Raw genomic sequence first — 26684 nt, 5'->3', positions numbered from 1 at the left:
CCTGCCAGTGAGGGCAGTTGAGGACGTCCACATGTTGGACGTTTCTGTGACGGGGCAGTTGAGGACGTCCACATGTTGGACGTTTCTGCAATGGGCAGTTAATGACGTCCAAAATTGGATATTTCTATGAGAAAGACATCCTTAACTGCCCATTGCAGAAACGTCCAAATTTTGGACGTCCTCAACTGCCCCGTCGCTATACCTCCGACACCCCCTTGAAATTTGGCCGTCCCTGCAACAGGGCAGTTGAGGACGTCCATCTTCCGATTTAAAGATGGGCGTCCTTCTCTTTTCATTGGTCTCCAGCCCAGACCTGTCAAACGAGTACGGGAGGATTGTGCTGAGTGTATGCTCAGGCACAATTCTCCCGCACTTCTACCCCATCATCAGAGATAATTGCGCTGGTTAAATTTGCATGCATTATTTCTGATCATATGTCTAATAGCGCCCCGCGCTGTTCCAGTGCTATTTTAGAGCGCTGCTTGGAACAGCGCAGGGCTTTTGATCATCTGCCTGCAAGTTTGTACCAGGGGCAAAGGAGAGTTACGTATTTGTCAAAAACCACAAGAACCTGCAGTGGTACTTGAGCTAGGCGTCCCTGCTACGGCCTGCAGCAACAACCATCAGCAGGACTGGCATTAGGGAGGTGCGAAAAGGGAAACTGCCCTGGGACCCCACGCCATGGAGGGCCCAAGCCTGTCTGCAGCTGAAGGCAGCACGGCTTGTCAGTGGGCTTTGAGGGCCTCCAGCATGTCCGGCTCTGACCATTAGGCTACTCTGTAGACATTTTGAAGAATTCTAAATTCTCTACAGCATGATCTAAACACCAATCATGCCTTTATGCAGTGCTGTGATAATGGGACCCTGCATGTTGATGTTAGTCTGCACAAAATTCTTTCAATGCCTTGAGCTTTGGTCCTTTTATCAGAATCTTTCCTACCTCCTTTCAAACATGGAATCCTGTTCCAACAAGGAGAAGAGGGGAAGGGAAATGGGACTTGATATACTGCCTTTCTGTGGTTTTTGCAACCTACATTCAAAGTGGTTTACATATATTCAGGTACTTATTTTGTACCTGGGGCAATGGAGGGTTAAGTGACTTGCCCAGAATCGTGAGGAGCTGCAGTGGGAATGGAACTCAGTTCCCCAGGATCAAAGTCCACTGCACTAACCACTAGGCTACTACTACTATTTAGCAAGACGTACGCAGCACTGCACAAACATAGAAGAAAGACAGCCCCTGCTCAAAGAGCTTACAATCTAATAGACAAAAAATAAAGTAAGCAAATCAAATCAATTAATATGTAGGGGGAGAGGGAGAAGGAATGGAGCAAACCAGGAGAGATCAGGAGTTGTCCCGTGGTCAGAGGACTGTGTTGCAATTATGAAATCCTGGGGCAGAATGTCAAGGCACACCTCTGCTGCTGACTGTGTAATCTGGGGTAAAGACACCTCATCTGTTTTGTTTATGTTTGATACATTTGCTTAACTGCCTTGCATTTTACATCAAAGCAGTCAACAATCATAATGTTACACAGACAAGACTAAAAAAAAACAAAAGAGAGAGAGTACAGGTTGTCATTTACTATGTTACTACATGTTATGTTATACACTGTTGGACCTAGCAAAAAAAACAAGGCATTTGATTTAGTCTGTCTTTCCCAGTCAATAAGGTCATTTTATAAACCAACCTTGAGAAGATCTGAGAAGCCACATATATACCTGCAACACTCCTGGCCCAACCATGGATCTCAATAAAATATCTCCCATTCTCTGGGGATACCTAGAACATCTCCAGGGTGCTAGCTCCGCCCCCTCCTGTTCACTGCATGCTGCCTGTGCATGCAATGAAACAATAGAAGGATGGGCTGGATTTGGAGGACCCCCCCCCCCCCCGGGTCTTCCGTCCACTCTAAACTCACCCCTCTCTTCTCTTATTCCCTACATGACAGGAGAGGAGGGGAGGGGGTTGCACTACAGCACAAAATGACTCTTCTATTCTCTGTTTGCTGCAGCCTCTTTCTCAACCCCTTCCCTCCTGTTTCTTCCTGCATGCTGCCTAGAAAGGGAAGGGTTGTAGCAAGAAGGCAGCGGCTGTTCTCTGCTAAGCACGATTCCTTGTACTGTGTGTGTCTGCCGCCCCATCCGCTGCCTCGCTACTGCCGCCGCTGTACATTTTGGATGGCGGGGGTCCCCAATCCCCGCCAGCTGAACAACCGCTGCCGGATATACCTTGGCCGGCAGAGGACCCCAACCCCCACCAGCTAAAGACTTCGTCCAGCGCTTGTCTCTGGCGTCTCCAATTTGCCTGCCCTGCTCTCTTCTTCCTCTCATGTCCGGCACGCTCCTTTTAGTGAAACTGAGAATTTCACTAAAAGGAGAATGTTGGACGTGAGAGGAAGAGAGAGCAGGGCAGGCGATGCGGTGCCACCGCTGCTGACAAGCACTGGACGAAGTCTTCAGCTGGAGGGGATTAGGGACCTCTACCAGCCAACCAGGGGCCCAGAACAAATTCTGTAGGGGGGGGGGCATGTAACTACGCCACTGCTACAGCCACTAGATCTCTAGCTTTAACAGCACACCGCTAGAGATCTAGTGGCCTCTGTGGGGGTTGAACTTGTTCTTTCCCGCCCGCCACCGCAATATTTTAAAAATGGCGTTCAAGACTCCCTGCACAAGTCTCGTGAGACTGTCCAGATCTGCACGACTAACACAGGACGTCTCGACCACCATTTTGAAAACACTGCAGCACTGCCATGTGGAGGAATAGTGACGAATGTGAGGAATATGAGGGTGAGAGGGAAAATGAAGGCACATGGAGGAACGAGGAGGCTCGAGAGGGAGGGAGACTGGGTAGAGAAAGGAAGGAGTCTTTTCCCCTGGGGGATTGGAGAAAAGGAAAAGACTACAATTCCCAGCAGCCCCTGAGTAGGTCCCATGGTAGAAACAGGGACTTCAATCCCCAAAAGCCCCCAGAGGAGGTCAGGAGAAGGGCAAGAGAAGGGAGTTGGAAAAACCTGTCCCAGAGAGCCAGGACGAGGGAAGGAGTTCTGAACCTGCCCAGTCAAGCGAATGGAGAGCAGCTGAGCAATGGGTGTGGGAGGAACCTATGGACTGGAAAGGGGAAGAAAAGGGGGAGGAACTAGAGCAAGAGGAGCCGATGGAGATTGCTGCTCTGACTAAACGGGAAGGAAAGGAGGTGAAACAGGAGAGGACTGCTCGGAAGGAGAGGAAGAAGGGAAAAGGTGGCTATCCCATGAGGTTTACCACGGAAGGGTCATGCGGGTGGTGGTCAGGGTATAATGCTGGCCGGGCTGGGGAGGGACCCTTGCCACTCTCCCTAGGTGGATTTCTTTTGAAAGGGAGAGAGGAGGAGTGGTGGTTTTGGGCATAACTACTATACATGAACTGCTGGGAGTTTGAACCCTTTCTGAACTGCTGTGTTTGGGGAATTGTTTTGCCTAACTGCTTACATGAACTGCTGGGGAGTTTGAACCCTTTTTGCTCTACCGTGTTTGGAGAATTACTTTGCATAACTGCTATACATGAACTACTGGGAGTTTGAACCCTTTCTGAACTGCTGTGTTTGGGGAATTGTTTTGCCTAACTGCTGACATGAACTGCTGGGGAGGGTTTGAAACCTTTCTGGAGCTACCGTGTTTGGAGAATTACTTTGCATAACTGCTTACATGAACTGCTGGGGAGTTTGAACCCTTTTTGTTCTACCGTGTTTGGAGAATTATTTTGCATAACTGCTTACATGAACTGCTGGGGAGTTTGAACCCTTTTTGCTCTACCGTGTTTGGAGAATTATTTTGCATAACTGCTATACATGAACTACTGGGAGTTTGAACCCTTTCTGAACTGCTGTGTTTGGGGAATTGTTTTGCCTAACTACTGACATGAACTGCTGGGGAGGGTTTGAAACCTTTCTGGAGCTACTGTGTTTGGAGAATTACTTTGCAAACCTGCTATACATGATGCAGGTGATCCAGGTGCAGCACGACCCCCCCCCCCCCCCGCCCCCGGTGCAATGACACCCCCCCCCCCCCACGGCACATCAACCTCCCCTCCCCTCCCCCCGCCCCCGGTGCATTTTTAGCTGCTGGGAGCAGCCACGCGGCTCTCAGCTCCGCTGGCTCCCTGCTCCCTCTGCCCCAGAACAGGAAGTAAACTATTCCCGGGCAGAGAGAGCAGGGAACCAGCAGAGCCGACAGGCGTGCGGCTGCTCTCTGCCCCCCCCCCCCCCCCAGCAGGCACCCAGGGCGGACCACCCCCACCGCTCTGCCCTTGGTATGCCGCTGATCCCAGGTCTACCTTTAGAAGTTCTGGTGGTCTAGTGGCCTCTTCGGTGCAGGAGTGATCGAGCTGCTCCTGCTCATCCCAGTTCCGCAGTGAAAATGGCTGATGAGACTGCCACGAGCAGGAGACTGGCACGAGCAGGAGTGACTGGGAATTACTCTTGCCCAAGCCGGTTCCAAATCGCAAAATAGTTATCACGGGAGACCTGCTCTGGATGAGGGGGAGACGGGGGGGGGGGGGGGGGAGGGACAGTTTGGTTTCAGCTTTGGCAGAAACCGAGAAGCAGATTTCGGCCACACATTTGGCTTTGGCCATCCTCTAGACTCGAAGAGGTCTTCATAAATGACACAACTCTGCTTCTGCAACACTCAGTTTTGTATTAATTCTCATGCAGAACATTAATATAATGGGCCTGGATAGTTTATTTATTTATTTTATTTATTTATTACATTTGTATCCCGCGCTTTCCCAGTTTAGGCATATAAACACAATAGCAAAGTTAATTGTGACGGGGAGAGTGGGCTTAAGAGTATTTTACCAATCTAAATATGGAACAGGTGATGTTACAAGTACAAATGTAGTTATACAATGAGACTTAATTTTTGTTTATGTTTGTTGTTCATGTATAATTAGCATGTTATTTTTATTTGTTTTAAGTTGATTTAACCCGGTTATGAATTAATCTATGTTTGTTATATTGTACAATGGCAGATTGAGCGGCCTATACATTTTTAAATAAATAAATTGATGATGGTAGATAACCACCAGTTGGTTCACCCTTTCTTCCCACTTATTCCAGTTTGCACTTCTAAGGAAATATCCCAGGTGCCAACCATAAAAGAGTAACCATTGGTAGGACCTCTGTCTGTCCCGCCCTAAGATTTTTGTTAAGATCAAAGAAATCTTGTTCTAACTATCCTTTTCCACTGGTGGAAAAGAATATACCACAGAAACGACAACAACCTACTGGGCGAATCATAATACACTAACACACCTAGATGTCTAGAGAAAGATAGATGGGGTTTGTAACTTACTAAAAGAGGTACATTATTTATTTACTAGCCGTTGAGCCCGTTAAAACGGGCTACTATTGGAATGGGGGTTTTCCAAGCCCCCCCCCCCCCGAGGTCGCCGCTGCCCCCTCCCCCCCCCGAGGTCGCCGCTACCATTACCCCCCCCCCCCCCGGAGTCGTTGCCGCCGCCGTCGCCATCCCTCCACCCGGCCCAGGCCTTCTGTTCGCTATTAATTCAACTTACATCGCCGCAGCACGCAGATCAGCTGAGTTCCCGTCGCCCTGGCCTTCCTTCTCTGCCTGTGTCCCCCCTCATGTGACGTACCGTCGGCGAGGGCGGAACACAGGCAGGGAAGGAAGGCTGACCAGAGCTCAGCTGATCTGCGTGTTGCGGCGATGTAAGTTGAATTAATTGCGATCAGAGGGCCCGGGCCGGGTGGAGGGGTGGCTGCCGCGACCTCGGGGGGGGGGGGGGGGGGGGGAGCGCAGTTTCCCTCTCTGTCCCGCCCCCGTCATAACGTATTGACATGGGGGCGGGACAGAGAGGGAAGTGTCTACTGCGCATTTGCGAGTGAGTTCAGTCACTCGCCGTTTATATGTTTGATTGGGTTTTATTAACTGCTTTTATAAAAAGATTCATCCAAGGAACAGTTTAACATAAAACTTACAATTTTGTTAACAATAGTAAAATGACCAAAAATAAACCTAAATTAGACTTTCCATAACTAGTGCACTAGCTGCTTTTTTTTTTTTTTTTTTGCTCAGCTGTACATGACAGCTGCAATTGAAGGGAAATCCATTATTTGAAACATCATTTACATCTGAATTGTAGTGTGAAAAGAAAAGAGGGGGAAAAAAAAGTCACACGCACAAGGAAACCAAGTTTTAATGCTCACAAGCCTCCATGGCATGCCTACCTTTCTGAGAGGATCTGAGAACCGCCTCAGTTGACAGCATAGGGCTTCCATTGGACACCTCACTGAGAGGCTTTTCCGGAGGTTTAATCAAAGGGCTTTCTTTCTTCACATCCCTCTTCAATTCCTGTATGGAAAAGAGAGAGAGAGAGAGAGAGGTCAATGTTTGAGATGGTCCTCTGGAATCAAAGTTCCCATTCCCTGGACTAAAACAAAAATAAATAGAAGATGCATGCTGAATTACTCAGATGCATATAAGGACATGGCAAGAATCTTACTCAAAGTCAAAGTCCTAGTAGCTGGACTGATCTGCAGAACGAGAGAGAGTTGAGAGATACCTCTGACATCTGAAGAAGGAACCCCAGTCAAAGCTCTACTGCTGAGCCATTAAAAAGCAGCACAAACTGCAAAAGGTCCAGCCCAGAAGTCACAAGACTAAAGATCTCATATTTCTCTACACAGTTACCATCACCCTCCTTCTACAGTAAGATGAGAAATGCAAAATAAGCGCTATTTATTATAAGAAAAATAATTAAAAAAAAGTTTGCAGCTTATTGCATTCCTAATCATCCAATTTTTCTGGACAAGTATTATATATTGTGATTGTTACCATAGAGTTACTCTCTGCTTTCCTCCTTCAGTTTCGTTCCCCAAGTTCACCTCTCTGTGTCTGAGAATCTGCAGACAAACGCCAGACCTTCGCCAAAACCTCTGGGTAGGCGCTAAGACACAAGAAGACCAAACCGAGTTCACTGATGCAAGTGGTGGGCTGCAATAAAAATTCCTTTCACTCAGCCCCTCCCCTCAGTCAGCAAATTGCAAAATAAAAGTAATATCAAAAGGAAAAAAAATAACCCAAAGCACTGTTCTCTCTACAGATTTTTTTTTTTTTAAACAGAGCCAAAAGGGAGGTTTTCATATTTTCCATCATTAGAGAGATTGTGTGTGTGTGTGTGTACAGCCATATGTTATTAAAGCAAATGTTAACAAGAGCCACATAACTACTTCACTCTGTTATTCATATTTTCTGTTATAAATTCTCCCATTTCAGTGAACCAGGAAACACAGCTAAATTATAAATACTCAGCAACTGTTTTTATATCTTTCATCAAAAGATGTAGCACACAAGGCAAATTTGTCAAAGAATGCTCTCACTTTAATAGAGGAAGCCATGCTAATTACTATGCACAGACTGGGAACTGCTGCTGCCTGCCACTGAACGTTTTCTGAATATTATAATCAGGGTCGCATTTATATATCCAAAGCATAAATGCATCAGAGGCGGAAAGGAGGCTCTGAATAAGGGTTATTGGGATGAGGGTGAAAAGAGATAGAATAAAGGCAGAAGCTCTCCACCTAATCTTCAGGGTACACCCAAGCCAGTCGGGTTTTCAGGATATCCACAATGAATATGCATGAGACAGATTTCCAAACAAAAGGAGGCAGTGCATTCAAATCTCTCTCATGCATATTCACTGCGGATATCCTGAAAACCTGATTGGCTGGATGTGCCCAGTGGACTGGGCTGAGAACCACTGGACTAAGGAATAATCTAAGGATGCATGGAACAGTCTCCCAATGAAGGTGATGAGAATGGCATCTGAATTCAAGAAAACATGAGACAGGCATAAAGGATTCTCTGAGGAACAAGGAAGGGACTCATTCATTTCATATCCTTACAAAATCGCACTATTGACATTTAAGACTTTAAGGATAGGTGTCTCCGATTACCTCGCTCGTCTCACTATCCCCTATAGGGCCGGTCCTAGGGTCTCTGGCGCCCCCCTGCAGACTATCAGTTGGCGCCCCCCTCCCATCTCCTTTCTCTCTTCTCCCACCCTGCCCCTGTCCAGTGATTCTCCTTTGCCCCCATCCCCCTCCCATTTATGGCCACCTGCCCGCCCTCTTCTCCCCCCAACATCCCCCTTTTTCTTCTTGCCACCCTGCGGGGTTTAAGTCTTTTTTAATTTACCTCCGTCCCAGCATCCGCGTCATTTCAAAGCCCTGCCTGTCTCTAGCCTTCCCTTCCTTCGTGAGTTCGTTCCCGCAGAGTCCCGCCCTCGAGGAAATGACGTCAGAAGGCGGGACTCTGCAGGAACGAACTCACGAAGGGAGGAAAGGCTAGAGACGGGCAGGGCTTTGAAATGACGTGGATGCTGGGACGGAGGTAAATAAAAGATTTAAACCCCCAAGGGCGGCATGGTATGGTGGCGCAGCGGCACCCTTGAAGGCAGGCGCCCCCCTGCGGTGCTTACCCCGCTTACTGGGTTTGACCAGCCCTGATCCCCTACTAACCTGCTAGGGTCCTCTGCTTAATGCCAATTTAGACCCTGATGCTCAAAACTCCAACAGTATTCCAAATTGCGCCGTAAAAATACCACTGTAACAGTGGAGAAAAACAACAACCTAATGCTCACTGCTGAGATGCAAATATAGGTACGCTCATAGCGTTGATCATTAGGGAATTCAGCGGGAGGATTGTGCTTGCTGCATGCGCAGAGGAGTTCCGTGGTAAGCTCGGCTCTTGTGCGCATGCGCCTGGTAAAACATGAATGCGAAGCATACACTGGCGTCTGTTTTCTACAGTCTAAATCAGGGGCATAGCCAGACCTTGGCGGGAGGGGGGTACACAGCCCGAGGTAGGGGGGACACAGTTTAGCCCGCCTCCCCCAGCCGCCTCCCCCGCCACTTTTGGCCACCCCACCACTGCCGACCCCCCCTTCCCGTCACCGACCCTCCCCCACCACTTTCGATCCCCCCTCCCGCCACCAACCCTCCCCCACCACTTTCGATCCCTCCTCCCGCCGCCGACCCTCCCTCGCCGCTGCTGCTGCTGCCTGGTACCTTTGCTGGTGGGGGTCCCCAACCCCCGCCAGCCGAAGTCTTCTTCAGCATCTGTCTCCGGCGCCTTCGCTGATCTGTTTCTGTTAGTCCTGACTCCTGACATCCTGCGGTAGTGGCGGCGGCGGAAGGGGGGATGGAAAGTGGTGGGGGAGGGTCGGCGGCGAGGGGGGGGGGGGTCAAAAGTAGAGGGAGGCCAGGGCTAAATCTGTGGGGGCCCATGACCCCGTGGCCCCACCTAGCTTTGCCCCTGGTCTAAATATAGAGGGCTGAAGCTGCTCTCAGAGAGGGAGACAGGAAGTTCTGCAATTGTTTTTTGTTGGCACTTTAGTTCTGTTTTGTGTTTTGTCCCTGCAGCCAGGCTTTGGTATTTTACTTCACAGGTATGAGTCTGAGAGCTTACTAACACAGTGCCCCCCTCTTCAAGGTAGCACCTCAAAGAATTACAGACTGTGGCATTTCTTCTGCAACACTGTTCACCACGGTGGCCAAGCTGCCAGTTGCACAGACATGACTCGCTGTCTAAGGTTCAAGGCAGCTTGTAGTTTGAGCCAGGGGCGTATCTGCATGGGGCCACAGGGGCCCTGGCCCCCCTCCCCGCCGTCAACCCTCCCCCGCTGCTTACTTTTGCTGGCGGGGGGCCCCAACCCCCGCCAGCCGAGGTCCGACCCGCAGTCTTCAAATTTCGTCTTCCTCCGTGGCCATGCTGCAAGGAAGTAACGCTGCAGTGCTGATTCGTTGAATCCAGTTCGGAGTCTGACGTCGCAGCAAAAGTAAGCAGCGGGGGAGGGTTGACGGCGGGGGGGGGGGGGGAAGGAGGCAAAAATGTGCCCCCCCCTCTCTGGCTCTGGCCCCCCCTACCGCCGGATTCCAGATACGCCCCTGGTTTGAGCAGGGACACTCCAGTTCCTGTGAAGCCTGGATTGGGAGAGGGTGTTTCACCAGCCAATAAAAGGCTGGATAGCAGCTTATTGTTAATTCCTAGAAATAAGGGGTTAGATAGCCAACGTGCTTTAGTTGTAAAACGCGGGGTGGGGGGGGGGCTGACTGATACTTTGGTCCTGATGTTTCAATTATAGCTCAGAATTTAGCTGCTGTGGGACAATATCTCTGCACCTGAATCATTACAGACAAACACTGTTTTATGTTACTGTCGAAAGTTTGCCATTTGTTCTTTTCTCTTTCTTTTCATAACAAACCCCCCCTGCACAGAATTGTTATCTCAGTTTCCTTCTTACTAGTGGAGAGCGAGACCTCAGGACGAGGGGGGAGGTGTATTTGTTTCCCCTACCTCATTATTCCCCCACAGATTCAACTTTCACGCATCCGCAATCTTTCTACTTCTCCTCTCTATATTTGCAGATAGTACACTCCAATCCACATCTGGTAGATTCAAGTCACCCAGTATTATATCGCCTCTCTCTTCATTCCTACTTTTAAGATATTACTGATCAAATCCCTGTTTAGTTCTACTTTTTTTTTTGTTTTGTTACATTTGTACCCCGCGCTTTCCCACTCATGGCAGGCTCAATGCGGCTTACATGGGGCAATGGAGGGTTAAGTGACTTGCCCAGAGTCACAAGGAGCTGCCTGTGCCTGAAGTGGGAATCGAACTCAGTTCCCCAGGACCAAAGTCCACCACCCTAACCACTAGGCCACTCCTCCACTGTTGCTACTATTTGAGATTCTACATGGAATGTTGCTATTCCACTAGCAACATTCCATGTAGAAGTCGGCCCTTGCAGATCACCAATGTGGCCGCGCAGGCGTCAGACTCACAGAAGCAGAAGCCTGCGCGGCCACATGGTTAGGGTGGTGGACTTTGGTCCTGGGGAACTGAGGAACTGAGTTCGATTCCCAGCACAGGCAGCTCCTTGTGACTCTGGGCAAGTCACTTAACCCTCCATTGCCCCATGTAAGCCGCATTGAGCCTGCCATGAGTGGGAAAGCGCAGGGTACAAATGTAACAAAAATAAAATAGATACTATTGGAGATTCTAAATGGAATGTTGGTATTCCACTAGCAACATTCCATGTAGAAGGCTGCGCAGGCTTCTACATGGAATGTTGCTAGTAGAATAGCAACATTCCATGTAGAATCCCCAATAGTAGCAACATTCCATGTAGAATCTCCAATAGTAGCAACATTCCATGTAGAATCTCCAATAGTATCTATTTTATTTTTGTTGCATTTGTACCCTGCGCTTTCCCACTCATGGCAGGCTCAATGCGGCTTACAAGGGACAATAGAGGGTTAAGTGACTTGCCCAGAGTCACAAGGAGCTGCCTGTGCCTGAGGTGGGAATTGAACTCAGATCCTCAGTTCCCCAGGACCAAAGTCCTTGACTTGGAGATTGTCAGTAGACTACACCTGTGAGGATGAAAATGCCATCTTCTCTTTCAAAGAGGTATAAAGAGATGTTCTCTTGCTTCTGTAAAGAAATAATTTTATTGCAGTATTCTGAATCGTTTGCATTCGCTGGATAACTTATTTAGGGGCACCCAACAGATAAAGTTGCAGCAATCCAACTTGGACAAAAGCAGCGCCTGTGCAACTAATCTAAACTGTTCAAATTCAAAAAATTTTCTTATGAGTCTTAAATTTCACACCTGGAAGAAGTAACTAACTTGCTAGTCACACACACAAGGAATGACAACAGCTGCACAAACCATAGCAAAACATGTTTATCCACTCCTACCCTAGCTAAGATAATGCTCAAGCACTTTTCTGATCTCATTTATAACTTTCTTTAAATTAGTCCCTTATTTTCTTACTCCTGTTACTCTATACGTTCCATCTTTGCTTAACCCTCTGCTGTCTATTAAAACTAGCCGTTGAGCCCTTAAAAACGGGCTAGTATAGGAAGGGGGGGGGTTGAAAGGCCCCCCCACCCCGCCGCCGAGTTCGCCGCTGCCGCTCCCCCTCCGAGTTGCTCCCCCCCCCCAGAGCCGTCGCCACCCACCTTCCACCCGGTCGGGCCTTCGCTCCGCTATTGAAACAGCGAGGGCACGCAGCACACAGCTCTACTGCTGAGCTGCCGTGGCGGCCTTCTTCTTCTCTGTCTGTGTCCCGCCCTCATGTGACGTAACGTCATCGAGGGCGGGACACAGGCAGAGAAGAAGAAGGAAGGCCGACGACGGCAGCTCAGCAGAGCTGTGTGCTGCGTGCCCTCGCTGTTTCAATAGCGGAGCGAGGGCCCGACCGGGTGGAAGGTGGGTGGCGGCGGCGACTCCGGGTGGGGGAAGCGTTAGCGACGGCGGTGTCCCTCGCAAATGTGCAGTAAAGACCCTCTCTGTTCCGCCCCCGTCATCACGTATTGACACGGGGGCGGGGCAGAGAGGGTCTCTACTGCGCATTTGCGAGTGAGTACGACACTCGCCATTTATATATATTGATGTTTTATTGTGTATTCTGTTGACATAGTAATGTAGCATACTATGCCTAACCTCTTCCCAACATTCCCTGCATTAGTCACTTTTATACTGATTTTTAAGAGCCACTCTTCCACTTTTTCTGACTTCTCTAACCTTTCTAAATAAATTGTAGTTAGCTACGGCAATACCCGAGTCCATTTCCACCATCAGGGCTTCTAGATCAGGAATTTTGCTCCCTAGACTTTTGAGCATTTGGGCTCATAGCTTTCCAGCACTTTTAAGTTCACACCTGAGACAATGGAGGGTCAAGTGACTTGCCTAATATCACAAGAAGCAGCAATGGGATTAGAAGGACAGAGAAGGGTGACAAAGATGATACAGGGGATGGGACGGCTTCCCTATCAGGATAGGCTGAAGAGGCTGGGGCTCTTCAGCTTGGAGAAAAGGCGGTTGAGGGGAGATATGATAGAGGTCTAGAAGATAATGAGTGGAATGGAACGGGAATCTTCTGATCACAAAATGCCAAATCCTTTTTCCTAAAATAAGTTTCCAGCACAATCTATCCACATCTTCAAGGTAACAAGAAGAGTCAACCTAGATGGTATATTATCCAAAGAATCTCTAAGAAGAAAAAAATAACAGACTGGTAACAGGAGAAACTACGGAATCCATCTTGCCTGCCTTTTTACCCTCACAAACTAATTAGAAAACAAAATATCCTCTGAATTAGGTACCGATAATACCTCTCAAGTATCTTTTTTAACATTATCTCTGGTGATAAGTAGTAAGAGGAAAATTCTCAATGCATTTTCTATCATCCTTTACAGTGTACAAGAAGACTGTATAATTGCTGAAGCACTAGTCATTTGTGATGAAGACATTTTAGAATCATATGAAGAAATTTGATTCTCCAACGCAATAACCTTAACATCTATAGCATTCAATTCTGAGACTATATTTGAGATAAGTAGGAGACAGTATTCTTGATCTCCCCCTCAATTTGAGAAATTATAGTCCAGACATCCTTGAGGGACACATCCTGGGGAGGTCCAATATCCATTAACAAAGGCTCCAAGAACAAAAAAGGTTCTTCTTTAGGCCCACTCAAGGCACTAACAACTATAACTGGCTCCTACATTTTCAGAAATCTGTTGCGGATGTCTATTGGCAGTAACTAGTTGCAAAAGCGAGTCAACTCAGCTGAGCTTAAAGATACTCCTTCAAATGGTAACCCTGCTGTAATCGGGACAGGTGCAATTACAAAATCTACGTCTTTATCCACAGTGCCCTTGAGAGCTGGAGTAGACACAGTTATAGAAATGGATTTGGTCTTAATCTTACACTTGTTCATTCCCCCAAGAACTCAATCATTCAATACACACAGATCATCGACAGTGAGAGTCAACACTTAAAGTTCTAATACTTCTCCACTGGTGCTTGAAAGGGGCTCTCCAAGGGGTAGGTATGTCTCTTTGGGCACACCCCTATGGCTGTTATGCCTCAAGGCTCTTTAGCTCTTATATACTTCCTTGCGTTGAAAGCTGACATCACATCCATCGCCTACACGGTGGTATGTCGGTCAATAGAAACAAGTAATACAGAGCGCTTCCACCAAGATCACTATCGCTACTGCTGTTGGAGCTAGTCACAACTGGCATTCCCCTCTCCTCAGGGGAATTTTCAAAGATATGCTCACACCTTCCCCTTCAGAAAACATGCAAGTCCACATATAAAAGTGCACAGAGACTCTGAATTCATCCAGCTACTTCTAAAATCTGCCCTAATAATGTATTTCAGCAGTAATCAACAAATTTGATGTTTTTGCCTTAGCAACACTTAAGTGTCACTTGAAATCTGCAAAAGGGAAAGTCTTGCCCAGTGATGCTATTTCCGTTCACAAGCCACAAACTCAGTCTGTGTCAACATCAGCTCTCCAATTCATGAGTAAAAGTGATCTCAAAATAACCCTTCTTGTCAGTTTGTACTATACCCTGTGGGAATGATGCTCAGGAAATGGGCACAGAATTGAAAAGTATGAACTCGCTGCTCAGTAAGCAGGACATACCAGCTTAACAGCTCAAGGTAAAACGCCCAGGGTGAACTGGTGCAGGATTTGTCCTAATGCATGCATTGAGATGAAGTCTTGTCAAGTTGTGGAAGCCAAAACAGCAAATCCATGCATGCGCTGGGATAAAATCAGGACTGTACCAGATTGTCTCCCTAATGCAGAGCTATATAACAAGCAGGGCTGTGAAGTCATGGTCATAATCATGGAGTCAAAGTCCGAAGCAATTCTGGATGGAGTCGGAGTCAGTGAAAATGTAGACTGACTCCAGCTTTAAAATAAAAACATTATATGATAAATTTATCATTTTATACTTCTATATATGGTTTATTTTGACTTACTATACTCTGCCCTTCCTGTTGGCATCAGAGGATAGTTTACAATCTATAAGTTAAAACCATTACATATTAAAATGTAGAAAGGTACGCCAAAATAAAATAGGAAAGAAGCATTCACACACACACAAAGTCATGAGACAGTTATTTTACCTTAAAAAGTGAGTCAGTGAACCCAGACCACCCCGCTGACAATCACTTCAGCATCTCCTACTGACTTCTGGAAAAATGAGTTAAGAGCTGAGTGAAATTTAGGATAGGACATAAGTACATAAGTATTGCCATACTGGGACAGACCAAAGGTCCATCAAGCCCAGCATCCTGTTTCCAACAGTGGCCAATCCAGGTCACAAATACCTGGCAAGATCCCCCAAAAAGTACAAAACATTTTATGCTATTTATACCAGAAATATTTCCCCAAGTCCAATTTAATAACGGTCTATGGACTTTTCTTTTAGGAAGCCGTCCAAACCTTTTTAAAACTCTGCTAAGCTAACTGCCTTTACCACATTCTCTGGCAACGAATTCCAGAGTTTAATTACACGTTGAGTGAAGGAACATTTTCTCTGATTTGTTTTAAATTTACTACTCTGTACCTTCATCGCATGCCCCCTAGTCCTAGTATTTTTGGAAAGCGTAAACAGACGCTTCACGTCCACCCGTTCAACTCCAATCATTATTTTACAGATCTCTATCATAGCCGCCTTTTCTCTAAGCTGAAGAGCCGTGGAGGGGCATAATCGAACGGGGGGCGCCCATCTCTAAGGACGGCCCCGACAGTATTATCGAAACAAGATGGGCAGCCATCTTTCATTTCAATAATATGGTCGGGGACGGCCAAATCTCAACATTTGGGCCGCCCTTAGAGATGGCCGCCATTGGTTTTCGCCAATAATGGAAAATAAGGGCGGCCATCTCAAAACCGGCCAAATCCAAGCCATTTGGTCATGGGAGGAGCCAGCATTCGTAGTGCACTGGTCCCCCTCACATGCCAGGACACCAACCGGGCACCCTAGGGGGGCACTGCTGTGGACGTCACAAATTGATCCCAGGTACATAACTCCCTTACCATGTGTGCTGAGATGTTTTTTGAGGGTGGGAAGGGGTTAGTGACCACTGGGGGAGTAAGGGGAGGGACAACCATCTTTAAGGACAACCTAAATGTCAAGATTTGGGCATCCCCGAAGGTATTATTGAAACGAAAGATGGACGTCCATCTTGTTTCGATAATACGGGTTTCCCCGCCCCTCCACCGGGACATTTTGCGAGGATGTCCTCAGCAAAACTTGGCGTCCCTTTCGATTATGCCCCTCCACATCATTTTCGTTGCTCTTCGCTGCACCTTTTCTAATTCCACTATATCTTTTTTGAGATGCGGCGACCAGAATTGAACACAATATTCGAGGTATGGTCGCACCATGGAGCGATACAAAGGCATTATAAAATCCTCATTTTTGTTTTCTATTCCTTTCCTAATAATACCTAACATTCTATTTGCTTTCTTAGCTTCAGCAGCACACTGAGAAGAAGGTTTCAACGTATCATCAACGACGACACCTAGATCCCTTTCTTGGTCTGTGACAACTCTAATAAGCTAAACAAAAATAATACAGTGTTTCTTGCTGAATCGAGTAAGGCATCCCTAGGAGAAGGGAAACACAACCGGTGATTATTCAAAGATCGGAGAAGTCTTGGTGGAGTATAGGATACTGTGAGGGCTGCCAAATAGGAAGGAATCCTAGTGTAAAAGGCCCTGAATGTAAGAATAATGGACTTAAACAGAACGTAGAAAGCTATTGGAAGCCAATGATAAAGGATGAAGAGTGGGGTTATATGATCGTATCATTTGGAATGGGTGAGAGCTCGCAAGGCTGTATTTTGTACGGTCTGTAGATGTAAGGAGGTTGCTGGCAGTCCTGAGTACACGGTATTATAATAATTTAACCTGGAGATAACGAAAGCCTATAGAAATGTTTCTTGTGGTTGTTTATCTAAAAGTGGTTGGATAATGGAAATATCACCCTGATCAATAGTTGACCGTAAATCGTTCAGTAAGGCAAGTTAAAATAGTTTTGCAACTGCGGCCATTACGAATCCTCGATTGGAGGGGATATAATAGATGACATTTGTCAGCAAAATCAGTGAGTTGTTGAAAACACAAGCTGTTCTGTAACCTTACAGAAATAACAAAGATTAGAAATTGGGCAATAATTGGAACAAACAAATGTACAGAGATGGTTTCTTGAGAATAGGACAAATAATTACATACTTCCAGAAGGGTGGTACAGGGCCCTTTAGAAGGCTGTTTCTGACTATACATTAGCAGTTCCCAAACTGCACACCGTGCCACCCTGGTGCGCAGCAGAGAACTCTTAGGGGTGCCATGGCAAATACTGTCCTCCCTCCCGCCACCCACAATCCAGCATCGCTCCCTACTTTCCTCTCCCGCAGGTCCGGAATCTGCTGCTTCCTCCTTCTTCCCCACTGCAGCGGCAGTGCTTGCAGCTTACATTTTCGAGCCATCCACAATTCGCGCAGGTGCTGCGGGGACTTCCCTCTGCAGCGCCCAGCCCTCACAACAGGAAGTTGCAACACAGAGGGCTGGACGCGGCAGAGAGAAGTCCCCAGAGTGCTTGTGTGAACCACGGACAGCCTGAAAATACATGTAAGATGCAAGCACTGCAGTGGCGGCAGGGGAAGAAGAAGGGAGCAGCAGTGGATCCTGGACCTGCAGGAAGGAAGGCAGCAAGCAATGCTGGATTTGGGGAAGGGAGATGTGTGCTGGACTTATGGGAGATAGGTGCTGGACTTATGGGAGGAGAGGAGGGGGGCTGCAGGGAAGGGAGATGTGTGCTGGACTTATGGGAGGAGAGGGGCTGCAGGGAAGGGAGATGTGTGCTGGACTTATGGGAGGAGAGGGGCTGCAGGGAAGGGAGATGTGTGCTGGACTTATGGGAGGAGGGGGGCTGCAGGAAAGGGAGATGTGTGCTGGACTTATGGGAGGAGAGGGGCTGCAGGGAAGGGAGATGTGTGCTGGACTTATGGGAGGAGAGGGGCTGGGAAGGGAGATGTGTGCTGGACTTATGGGAGGAGGGGGGCTGCAGGAAAGGGAGATGTGTGCTGGACTTATGGGAGGAGGGGGGCTGCAGAGAAGGAAGATGAGTGCTGGACTTATGGGAGAAGGGAGGTTGCAAGGAATGGAGAGGTGTGGTGGACTTATGGGAGGAGGTGGCTGCAGGGAAGGGACAGGTGTGCTGGACTTTTCTAGAAGGAGGGGGTCTGCAGGGAATTTTTTTTTTTGTTACATTTGTACCCCGCGCTTTCCCACTCATGGCAGGCTCAATGCGGCTTACATGGGGCAATGGAGGACTTGCCCAGTCACAAGGAGCTGCCTGTGCCTGAAGTGGGAATCGAACTCAGTTCCTCAGTTCCCCAGGACCAAAGTCCACCACCCTAACCACGAGGCTACTCCTGATGTGCTGAACATTCAGGGAGGAGAGGTGTGCTGGAGTGAGAGGAGGGGACTGCAGGGAAAGAGAGACCTATGTGGCCGGGAGGGGGGTGCGGAGACCTATGTGGCCCGGGGGTGAATGGAGACCTATGTGGCTGGGGGGGTGGGGTGCGGAGACCTATGTGGCCGTGGGGTGGGGGGTGGGTGTACAGAGACCTATGTGGCCCAGGGGTGTGTGGAGACTTATGTGGCCGGGTTGGGGGGGGGGGTGCCGCAAAAAATTACTCAGACAGTAAGGGTGCTGTGGACCGAAAAAGTTTGGGAACTACTGTTATAAGCAATAACAAGGAAAGAAGTTCATGGTGTGGAAGAGGAGTGTGGTAGCTGTGTTAGTCCACTCTTAAGGTTATCAATAGAAATCAAACAAAATAAAACATGGAAAAGAAAATAAGATGATACCTTTTTTATTGGACATAACTTAATACATTTCTTGATTAGCTTTCGAAGGTTGCCCTTCTTCCTCAGATCGGAAATAAGCAAATGTGCTAGCTGACAGTGTATATAAGTGAAAACATTCAAGCATTACTATGACAGTAAAATAGATACTATTGGAGATTCTACATGGAATGTTGCTACTATTGGAGATTCTACATGGAATGTTGCTATTCCACTAGCAACATTCCATGTAGAAGGCTGCGCAGGCTTCTGTTTCTGTGAGTCTGACGTCCTGCACATACGTGCAGGACGTCAGACTCACAGAAGCAGAAGCCTGCGCGGCCACATTGCTGATCTACAAGGGCCGACTTCTACATGGAATGTTGCTAGTGGAATAGCAACATTCCATGTAGAATCTATAGAAATCAAACAAAATAAAACATGGAAAAGAAAATAAGATGATACCTTTTTTATTGGACATAACTTAATACATTTCTTGATTAGCTTTCGAAGGTTGCCCTTCTTCCTCAGATCGGAAATAAGCAAATGTGCTAGCTGACAGTGTATATAAGTGAAAACATTCAAGCATTACTATGACAGTAAAATAGATACTATTGGAGATTCTACATGGAATGTTGCTACTATTGGAGATTCTACATGGAATGTTGCTATTCCACTAGCAACATTCCATGTAGAAGGCTGCGCAGGCTTCTGTTTCTGTGAGTCTGACGTCCTGCACATACGTGCAGGACGTCAGACTCACAGAAGCAGAAGCCTGCGCGGCCACATTGCTGATCTACAAGGGCCGACTTCTACATGGAATGTTGCTAGTGGAATAGCAACATTCCATGTAGAATCTATAGAAATCAAACAAAATAAAACATGGAAAAGAAAATAAGATGATACCTTTTTTATTGGACATAACTTAATACATTTCTTGATTAGCTTTCGAAGGTTGCCCTTCTTCCTCAGATCGGAAATAAGCAAATGTGCTAGCTGACAGTGTATATAAGTGAAAGAGAAAGCCATCATAAAGGAACGGGGTCAAGGGCACAGGTGGTTGGCCAAGAAGCTGTCACAGTCTTAGATAAGGTAGTCAAACTGGGCAGGGTGAAGGGAATCCCAGCAGTGCAAGTTAAGAGAAGTCCCTGAGGAGGATGACTAAACATTGGGGGAAGTCAGATCAAGAGGTTTTGAGAGAATTGCTGTCTTAAATTCACCATCAGAGACAAAATGAGTTGAAGAGTTGAGACCTTACCAAGAAAGAGGAGTGAAAGGTCCCTAGCAATTCGACAGTGTGAACCTGAAGAGGTAGAATTTGGAGAAGTAAGATCATGTATAATAGAGAACAATTTTAGGTACATATATATCTGTCCTGGATCTAAAGTACTAGTAAACTTAAATTACACTTACCAGTACTTTAGGATCCAAAATAAAAAATGTAAAACCTAATATCAGTAGGATGTATTTATATGGTCTGCAAGATAGTTTTATTGCTTTTTTTTTCTAGACCTGAAATCTCGTATAGGATTTATGCTGCATGTCTGTACGAAGCCATCTACTGGGCATTTGTAGACATTTTTACAATGAATATTCTGGAACAGCTTTAAGCAAACCGTTTCCCTTCTTGATACAGGTACAAAAGCCATCTAGGGACAGAGAAAGTACCTGCATATAGTGTGTACAGTGCTGCGTACATCTAGTAGCGCTACAGAAATAATTAGTAATGTTATATAGCAACATCAGGAAAGGCTGCTGCAGCCTGAACTGGCAGATCAAGAAACGCGCATGAAACAGGACCATCACTCCAGGCTCACAGGTCCCACCTGCTGCTATTTCCTAGGGAAATAAGTAGTGTCATGTGCTTCCAGAAAACCACAGTGGCAGTACGAGCACATTTCACTTCATTAGAGTTTTCCACTGAGATCTCTTCATTTAATATGTCTGGAAGCCATTTTCCAACTGGTAATAAGGACACTAAATTTCCTTTAGCCATTCTGGAATACATTTGAAATAGTCTGAAACTAACTTCTAAACTCATTAGCTACAGAAAGTACTGTAGTGTAGGAAATCCTTGGGGGAAAATAATATCATTAGATATCCTATATATCAAATGAATATATGCTCCCTGGTCTTCAACAAATCACTTATCCCTTACTCACAAGCACACCACCCATTGAGATCTGGTGCCTATCTGCCTCCTGTGGCTTTTTTAAAAATTTTATGACAACATAAAATCATTCACAAAAAAATAGTATGGGGGGGTGGGTGGTGAAAAAACAAGGAAAGAGTATATATGGATTAGTGGCTTGTTGAAGATCACAGGGAGCATATATTCATTTGATATATAGGATATAGCTAAAGGTATTATTTTTCCCTAAAGATTTCCTAAGGGATATATCCCATGGGAGCATCAGTAGGACTTGAACCCTGGCCTCTCTGGTTCTCAGCCTGCTGCTCTAACCACTAGGCTGCAAACTCCATTTTGTTAGCCTAATGGCTCAGTAGTACCCTTTCCTTGTTTTCTCACTCCCCTTCCCCCCCCCCAAAAAAAAAACCCCTCTTTTTGTGAATGATTTTATGCTGTAATAAAATAAAAGACATAGTAACATAGTAGATGACTGCAGATAAAGACCTGTACGGTATATCCAGTCTGCCCAACAAGATAAACTCATATGTGCTACTTTCTTGGGTCTGATCGAAAAAAAAAAAGATCTAAAAGATAAGTTAATTAATATATATATTAAAAACTTTTCTTAGAAAAAAATGGAGAAATACAATTAAGTGAACCCGATGAAGAGGGTGGTTGCTGTTTACATTGCCAAAAAATCTTTTATTGGCGATGAACACCGCTGAGGTCACTACATAGAAAGTTAAAGAAAGTAAATGTAAAAGTGAAAGGTGTGGATTTGAAGAATATATATGTGAAACTCTCTGATTGAAGAATTGATCTAATGGAGTTTTAGCTGGGTACCTAAGAATTATATACTGTATACACCAAGGGTACCTTATATAAATTTGACTGAAATAAGCCACTGATAAGAGTGCACACAATTTGGCCATGTGGCCAAAATAGCACACACAACTTAAGGCATCATATACAGAATTTGGGGGTGTAATTCTACAGAGTGGATTGGTGCTGGGGGGGTCCGGTCTTGTATAGTCTTCTTGTCTCTCTCTAATGGCAGCGCCCCCCCCCCCCCCCCAAGAGCCGCTACTCCTTATAAGCCACCGGGTAAAGAAAATATTGGACTCCACCCGGCTAAGGTAGTGGAAATGTCTTGTAATCCATAAAGTAAGGAAGATATATTATCCACAGGGTAAAGGAAATACATCGTAGTCCATGAAGTAAACAAGATATATTATCCACAAGGTAAAGAAAATATATTGTACTCCTTCCGGCTCAACCCCCCACGTCACCAGTCTGAAGTATGCAGGAGCCTGCCCCATGGCCTCCGGCTGGAACACGTGCTCCCCCAACCCTTCCTACAGGTTAACCACTTCCTTCCCTCTCTCAGTACCCTCCCAAACCAGACTTTTACCTGCCTTTAAAAGTCTCTCCCTGTGGTTTTAGCAAGAGCAGAGACGTCCATGGGCTCCTCCTCTCCTCTCGCCACTCCATGGGTTCCTCTAACCCTCTCTCTCATGGCTGTTCCTTACAGGGCCGGTCTTAGCAAGTGCGGGGCCCTATGCAGACCAATTTGGTGGGGCCCCATCCTAGCCCCGCCCCACCGTAGTCCCGCCCCCAATGTAGCCCCGCCCCTACCTCCACCCCATTGATAAGATTATTCCATTTTCAGAACATTTTTTATTTATGAAATTTCAAATAAAGACAAATGAAGCTAAACTTGTACAAAAAACTGATTGAAATAATAAGCACAATGCTATCATGAAACCTCCCCTCCCCAGAAATTATTCAGTTCAAGTCCACTACAATTAGCAGTTCCAATTCTCATAACAAAGGAGAATAAAGGAAAAATATTAAGAAAAGATTCAGTACTTTCAAATTCCCCTATTACTCTGTAATCCATATATGCAATAAAATAAAAATGAAATGAAAAGATATACAATAAAATAAAGTGATGTGTGAAATATAATGTACAATATAAAATCATATAGACCACCAAGGTATTAAAATTGTTTTAAAATATATACCACAGCTCTCTGACTCAAGAAGACTCCGACTCTGTCTGTCATCCATAACTGTCTGACAACACACAGAAAAAAAATAAGTAAAAACAAATTGTCACAATTAATACCTTATACACCAATATACCAGCCATACGGAAAATGCAGACCGTCAACAATATGAAGCTAGCAAGGGATCATAATACCACAATTCTCATGCAGAGCCACAAAACACCCTTTTAGAGGTAGTGTGTCATGATTTAGGCTCTACACCCTTTCTGGTGTTTGGTGCCACCTTAGTAAGGCCAACACACAATCTCTCCACTGCAAAACACTATACACAAACTTGTGCAAAAATACACTCATAACCTTAACAAACCATAAACAGCACTAATTCCAAGGACAGAACGAGCTACAACCTTATGCGTGGCGTGGAAAGGCAACTGTAATTACACCTGGCTCTAAAACACCAGTGCACAACCTAGTGAAAAAAAACAAACAAAAAGGGATTCAAACTATACGCTAGCAGAATACTGCACCTTCCTTGATCACACCTGAAAAATACATGAAGGCAAAATACTGAAATGGAAAGTTACCTCAAGAAGTCAGACTCAGCATGCAGCAATACTACAAAAATTGAAACGTACATGAAAAATATCACAGATGCACATTTCCAAAAACTGACATATTCCAATTAATAAATCCTGAATAAAATAGTTTTTTCTACCTTTGTTGTCTGGTGACTTTGTTTTTCTGATCATGCTGGCTCAGTATCCGATAGTGCTGCTATCTGTCCTCTTAACTCCGTTTCCAGGGCTTCCTTTCCATTTATTTCTTTACTTTCCGCCTTTCTTCTTAATTTCTTGCCCTACATCCGTAAGTAAAAGCTGGGTCCTCCTCCGTGGAATTGACTGGAGGAGGCATAACGTGGATCCAGCTTTTGCCTATTTTCTATATCCATGTGCACTTTTCTCCCTTTTCCCTCACCTCATCTCCTTCCTCACTCTTCCCTCGCCTCCATCCATGTCCAGCATTTCTTCTCTCTCCTCCATCCACCCATGTCCAGCGACCCTCCTGTCCCCCCTGCCATCCATCTATGTCCAGCAAACCCCCCTTCCCCTCTGCCCTCCCCTGCCATCCACCTATGTCCAGAAGCCCCCCTCCCCTGCCCATCCACCCATGTCCAGCGACCCTCCTGTGCCCCTGCCCTCAACCTATGTCCAGAAACCCCCTCCCCTGCCATCCACCCATGTCCAGTGACCCTCCTGTGCCCCCTGCCCTCCCCTGCCATCCACCTATGTCCAGAAGCCCCCCTCCCCTGCCATCCACCCATGTCCAGTGACCCTCCTGTGCCCCCTGCCCTCCACTTATGTCCAGAAGCCCCCTCTCCTGCCATCCACCCATATCCAGCGACCCTCCTGTGCCCCCTGCCCTCAACCTATGTCCAGAAACCCACTCCCCTGCCATCCACCCATGTCCAGCGATCCTTCTGTGCCCCCTGCCCTCCACCTATTTCCAGAAACTCACTCCCCTGCCATCCACCCATGTCCAGCGATCCTTCTGTGCCCCCTGCCCTCCACCTATTTCCAGACCCCCTCCCCTGCTATCCCCCATGTCCAGCGACCCTTCTGTGCCCCCTGCCCTCCACCCATGTCCAGCGACGCGACTCTCCTCGTTCCCCTGCTCCCCCTCCCTCCAGCCACCTGAGCCCCCCTCCCCGACCCGCCAAACGACCCTCGTCTACCACCCGACCCGCCGGCGGCACCTCACCTGACCCAGCATTTTAAAAAAAGCTACAAGCGGCAGCCGGCAGTGCCTCCTCGCGTCTGTGAAAGAAGAAAAGTCGCTTCGTCCATTGGCCGGCCTTCCCTCATGTCCCGCCCTTGCGGAAGTTACATCAGAGGGCGGGACATGAGGGAAGGCCGGCCAATGGACGAAGCGACTTTTCTTCTTTCACAGACGCGAGGAGGCACTGCCGGCTGCCGCTTGTAGCTTTTTTTAAAATGCTGGGTCAGGTGAGGTGCCGGCGGGTCGGGTGGTAGACGAGGGTCGTTTGGCGGGTCGGGCAAGGGGGGCTCAGACGGGGGAGGGGCTCAGACGGCTGGAGGGAGGGGGAGCAGGGTAACGAGGACTGGAGAGTCGCGTCGCTGGACATGGAGGGCAGGCGAGGCAGACTTGAGGCGGGCCGCGCGGGGCCCCCTTAGGCGCGGGGCCCTATGCGGCCGCCTCGGTCGCCTCTGCCTAAGACCGGCCCTGGTTCCTTATTCTCCTGATTAGCCTAGGCTGGAGTCTCCTCCCTTCCCCTGGCTCTCTAGGCCGGGTGTTGCGAACTCCCCTCGCCTGTCCTTCCCTTGAGCCGCCTCTGGGGGTTGATGGGAATGATAGTCTCTAATGCTAGTGTGGGAGTCTCCCAGTGGCTGCTGGGTCTTGTAGTCTTTACTCTTCCTTCCCTCCTTCAGGAAAAGGGCTCTCCGGCTTATCTGGGGTGCCAGGTGTTGCGAACTCCCCTCACCTGTCCTTCCTTGAGCCGCCTCTGGGGGTTGATGGGAAAGATAGTCTCTAATGCTAGTGTGGGAGTCTCCCAGTGGCTGCTGGGTCTTGTAGTCTTTACCCTTCCTTCCCCCTTCGGGAAAAGGGCTCTCCGGCTTATCCGGGGTGCCTCGCTCTCCCTCTCACCCGCGTACTCCTCACAGGGGACAGTGTCCAATGTGGCCTGAATCTGGAGACTAGTTATGAAACAGAATGGTATATATCAAGGGCACAAATGTACGAAATCATAAAACGCAACCAAAATACAACGGAGCAGCATACCCGGTATCCAAGGCTCAATAATTTAGATTTTCATTGTTGAGGGTGTTGTTTTAATACACATTTTTTTAAATCAATGAAACAGAAAAGGAAGCATGTTCCTTTGAATTTTTTTGTGCTGTTGCTGTTGGCTAACCGCCTTGAACTGGCACACGCTTTAGGGAAACAATTGCCAATAAAAAAAATCTGGGCTAATGAGAACAGGAGCATTATTATTCAAATCATGCTCAGCAGGAGAAGTGCCTGCTGCCAGGCTTGAGAGACAAAATTGAGAGGTCTGACTATGTGCCATCTGCAGCCATAATAGGGGGGTCCCTCTCGAGCACTTCCCATAAATTTTTCAGCCAGGCATCTCCTGCATCTGCCATCCGTTTTGGAGATATTTTGACAGAGAAGTTGGCTGGGTTTTACTTATTAAAAGCTCTGTTATCTCAACACTGCATTGGCAAAGTGCATCCTTTTCACAGTCCCGTATTCCATCCTAGTCACTGTTGTAACATGGGGCAGCCTGTAAGTACTATATCCCAATCCAAATTCCTACTCTCTGCCTTTAGCATTTATTGTGTGCTTTGGTTTTTGCTCTGAACGTCTCAATCTGCACTGGTAGAGATTGCCCATTGTTTTGCAAAAACCTTGGTTACCTTTTTTGTATATTTTACAGCCCTCTAAAAACCATCAGCATCCATAGAAACCTTGAAACCACTCTTGGTATTTCAGCCTTGTGGATGGCAAGACACAGGTTCAGTAAATGGTTTGATGGTTTTTTTTGTTGTTGTTACATTTGTACCCCACGCTTTCCCACTCATGGCAGGCTCAATGCAGCTTACAGGTACTTATTTGTACCTGGGGCAATGGAGGGTTAAGTGACTTGCCCAGAGTCACAAGGAGCTGCCTGTGCCTGAACTGGGAATCGAACTCAGTTCCCCAGGACCAAAGTCCACCACCCTAACCACTAGGCCACTCTTTGAGAGTCATGACTGGTAGCTTGTGGATGGGAAGGGAAAGTAAGAAAAATGGG

General features: G+C 47.0%; 1 protein-coding gene across 6 annotated transcripts in view; it reads right to left on the bottom strand.

The window, feature by feature from the left end:
- The window catches only part of SH3KBP1 (SH3 domain containing kinase binding protein 1), a 513036-nt gene that overhangs the window by 311393 nt on the left and 174959 nt on the right, over window positions 1-26684 (bottom strand). For 4 of the 6 annotated variants that reach the window (XR_003942025.1, XM_030202268.1, XM_030202267.1 and 1 more), the window contains one exon: window positions 6233-6356. Coding sequence is in view for 5 of the 6 variants with exons in the window: in XM_030202268.1 (XP_030058128.1) it covers window positions 6233-6356 (124 nt within the window). In the remaining variant the exon portion in view is untranslated. Of the gene's footprint in view, window positions 1-6232; window positions 6357-6507; window positions 6597-6839; window positions 6923-26684 lie in introns of those variants that run through there. The other 2 variants (XM_030202270.1, XM_030202271.1) reach the window with 2 other exon arrangements.

Source organism: Microcaecilia unicolor, chromosome 4 (genome assembly GCF_901765095.1).
Source record: "Microcaecilia unicolor chromosome 4, aMicUni1.1, whole genome shotgun sequence".
Taxonomy (NCBI): Eukaryota; Metazoa; Chordata; class Amphibia; order Gymnophiona; family Siphonopidae; genus Microcaecilia; species Microcaecilia unicolor.
This window is presented reverse-complemented; position numbering and strand designations above follow the sequence as displayed.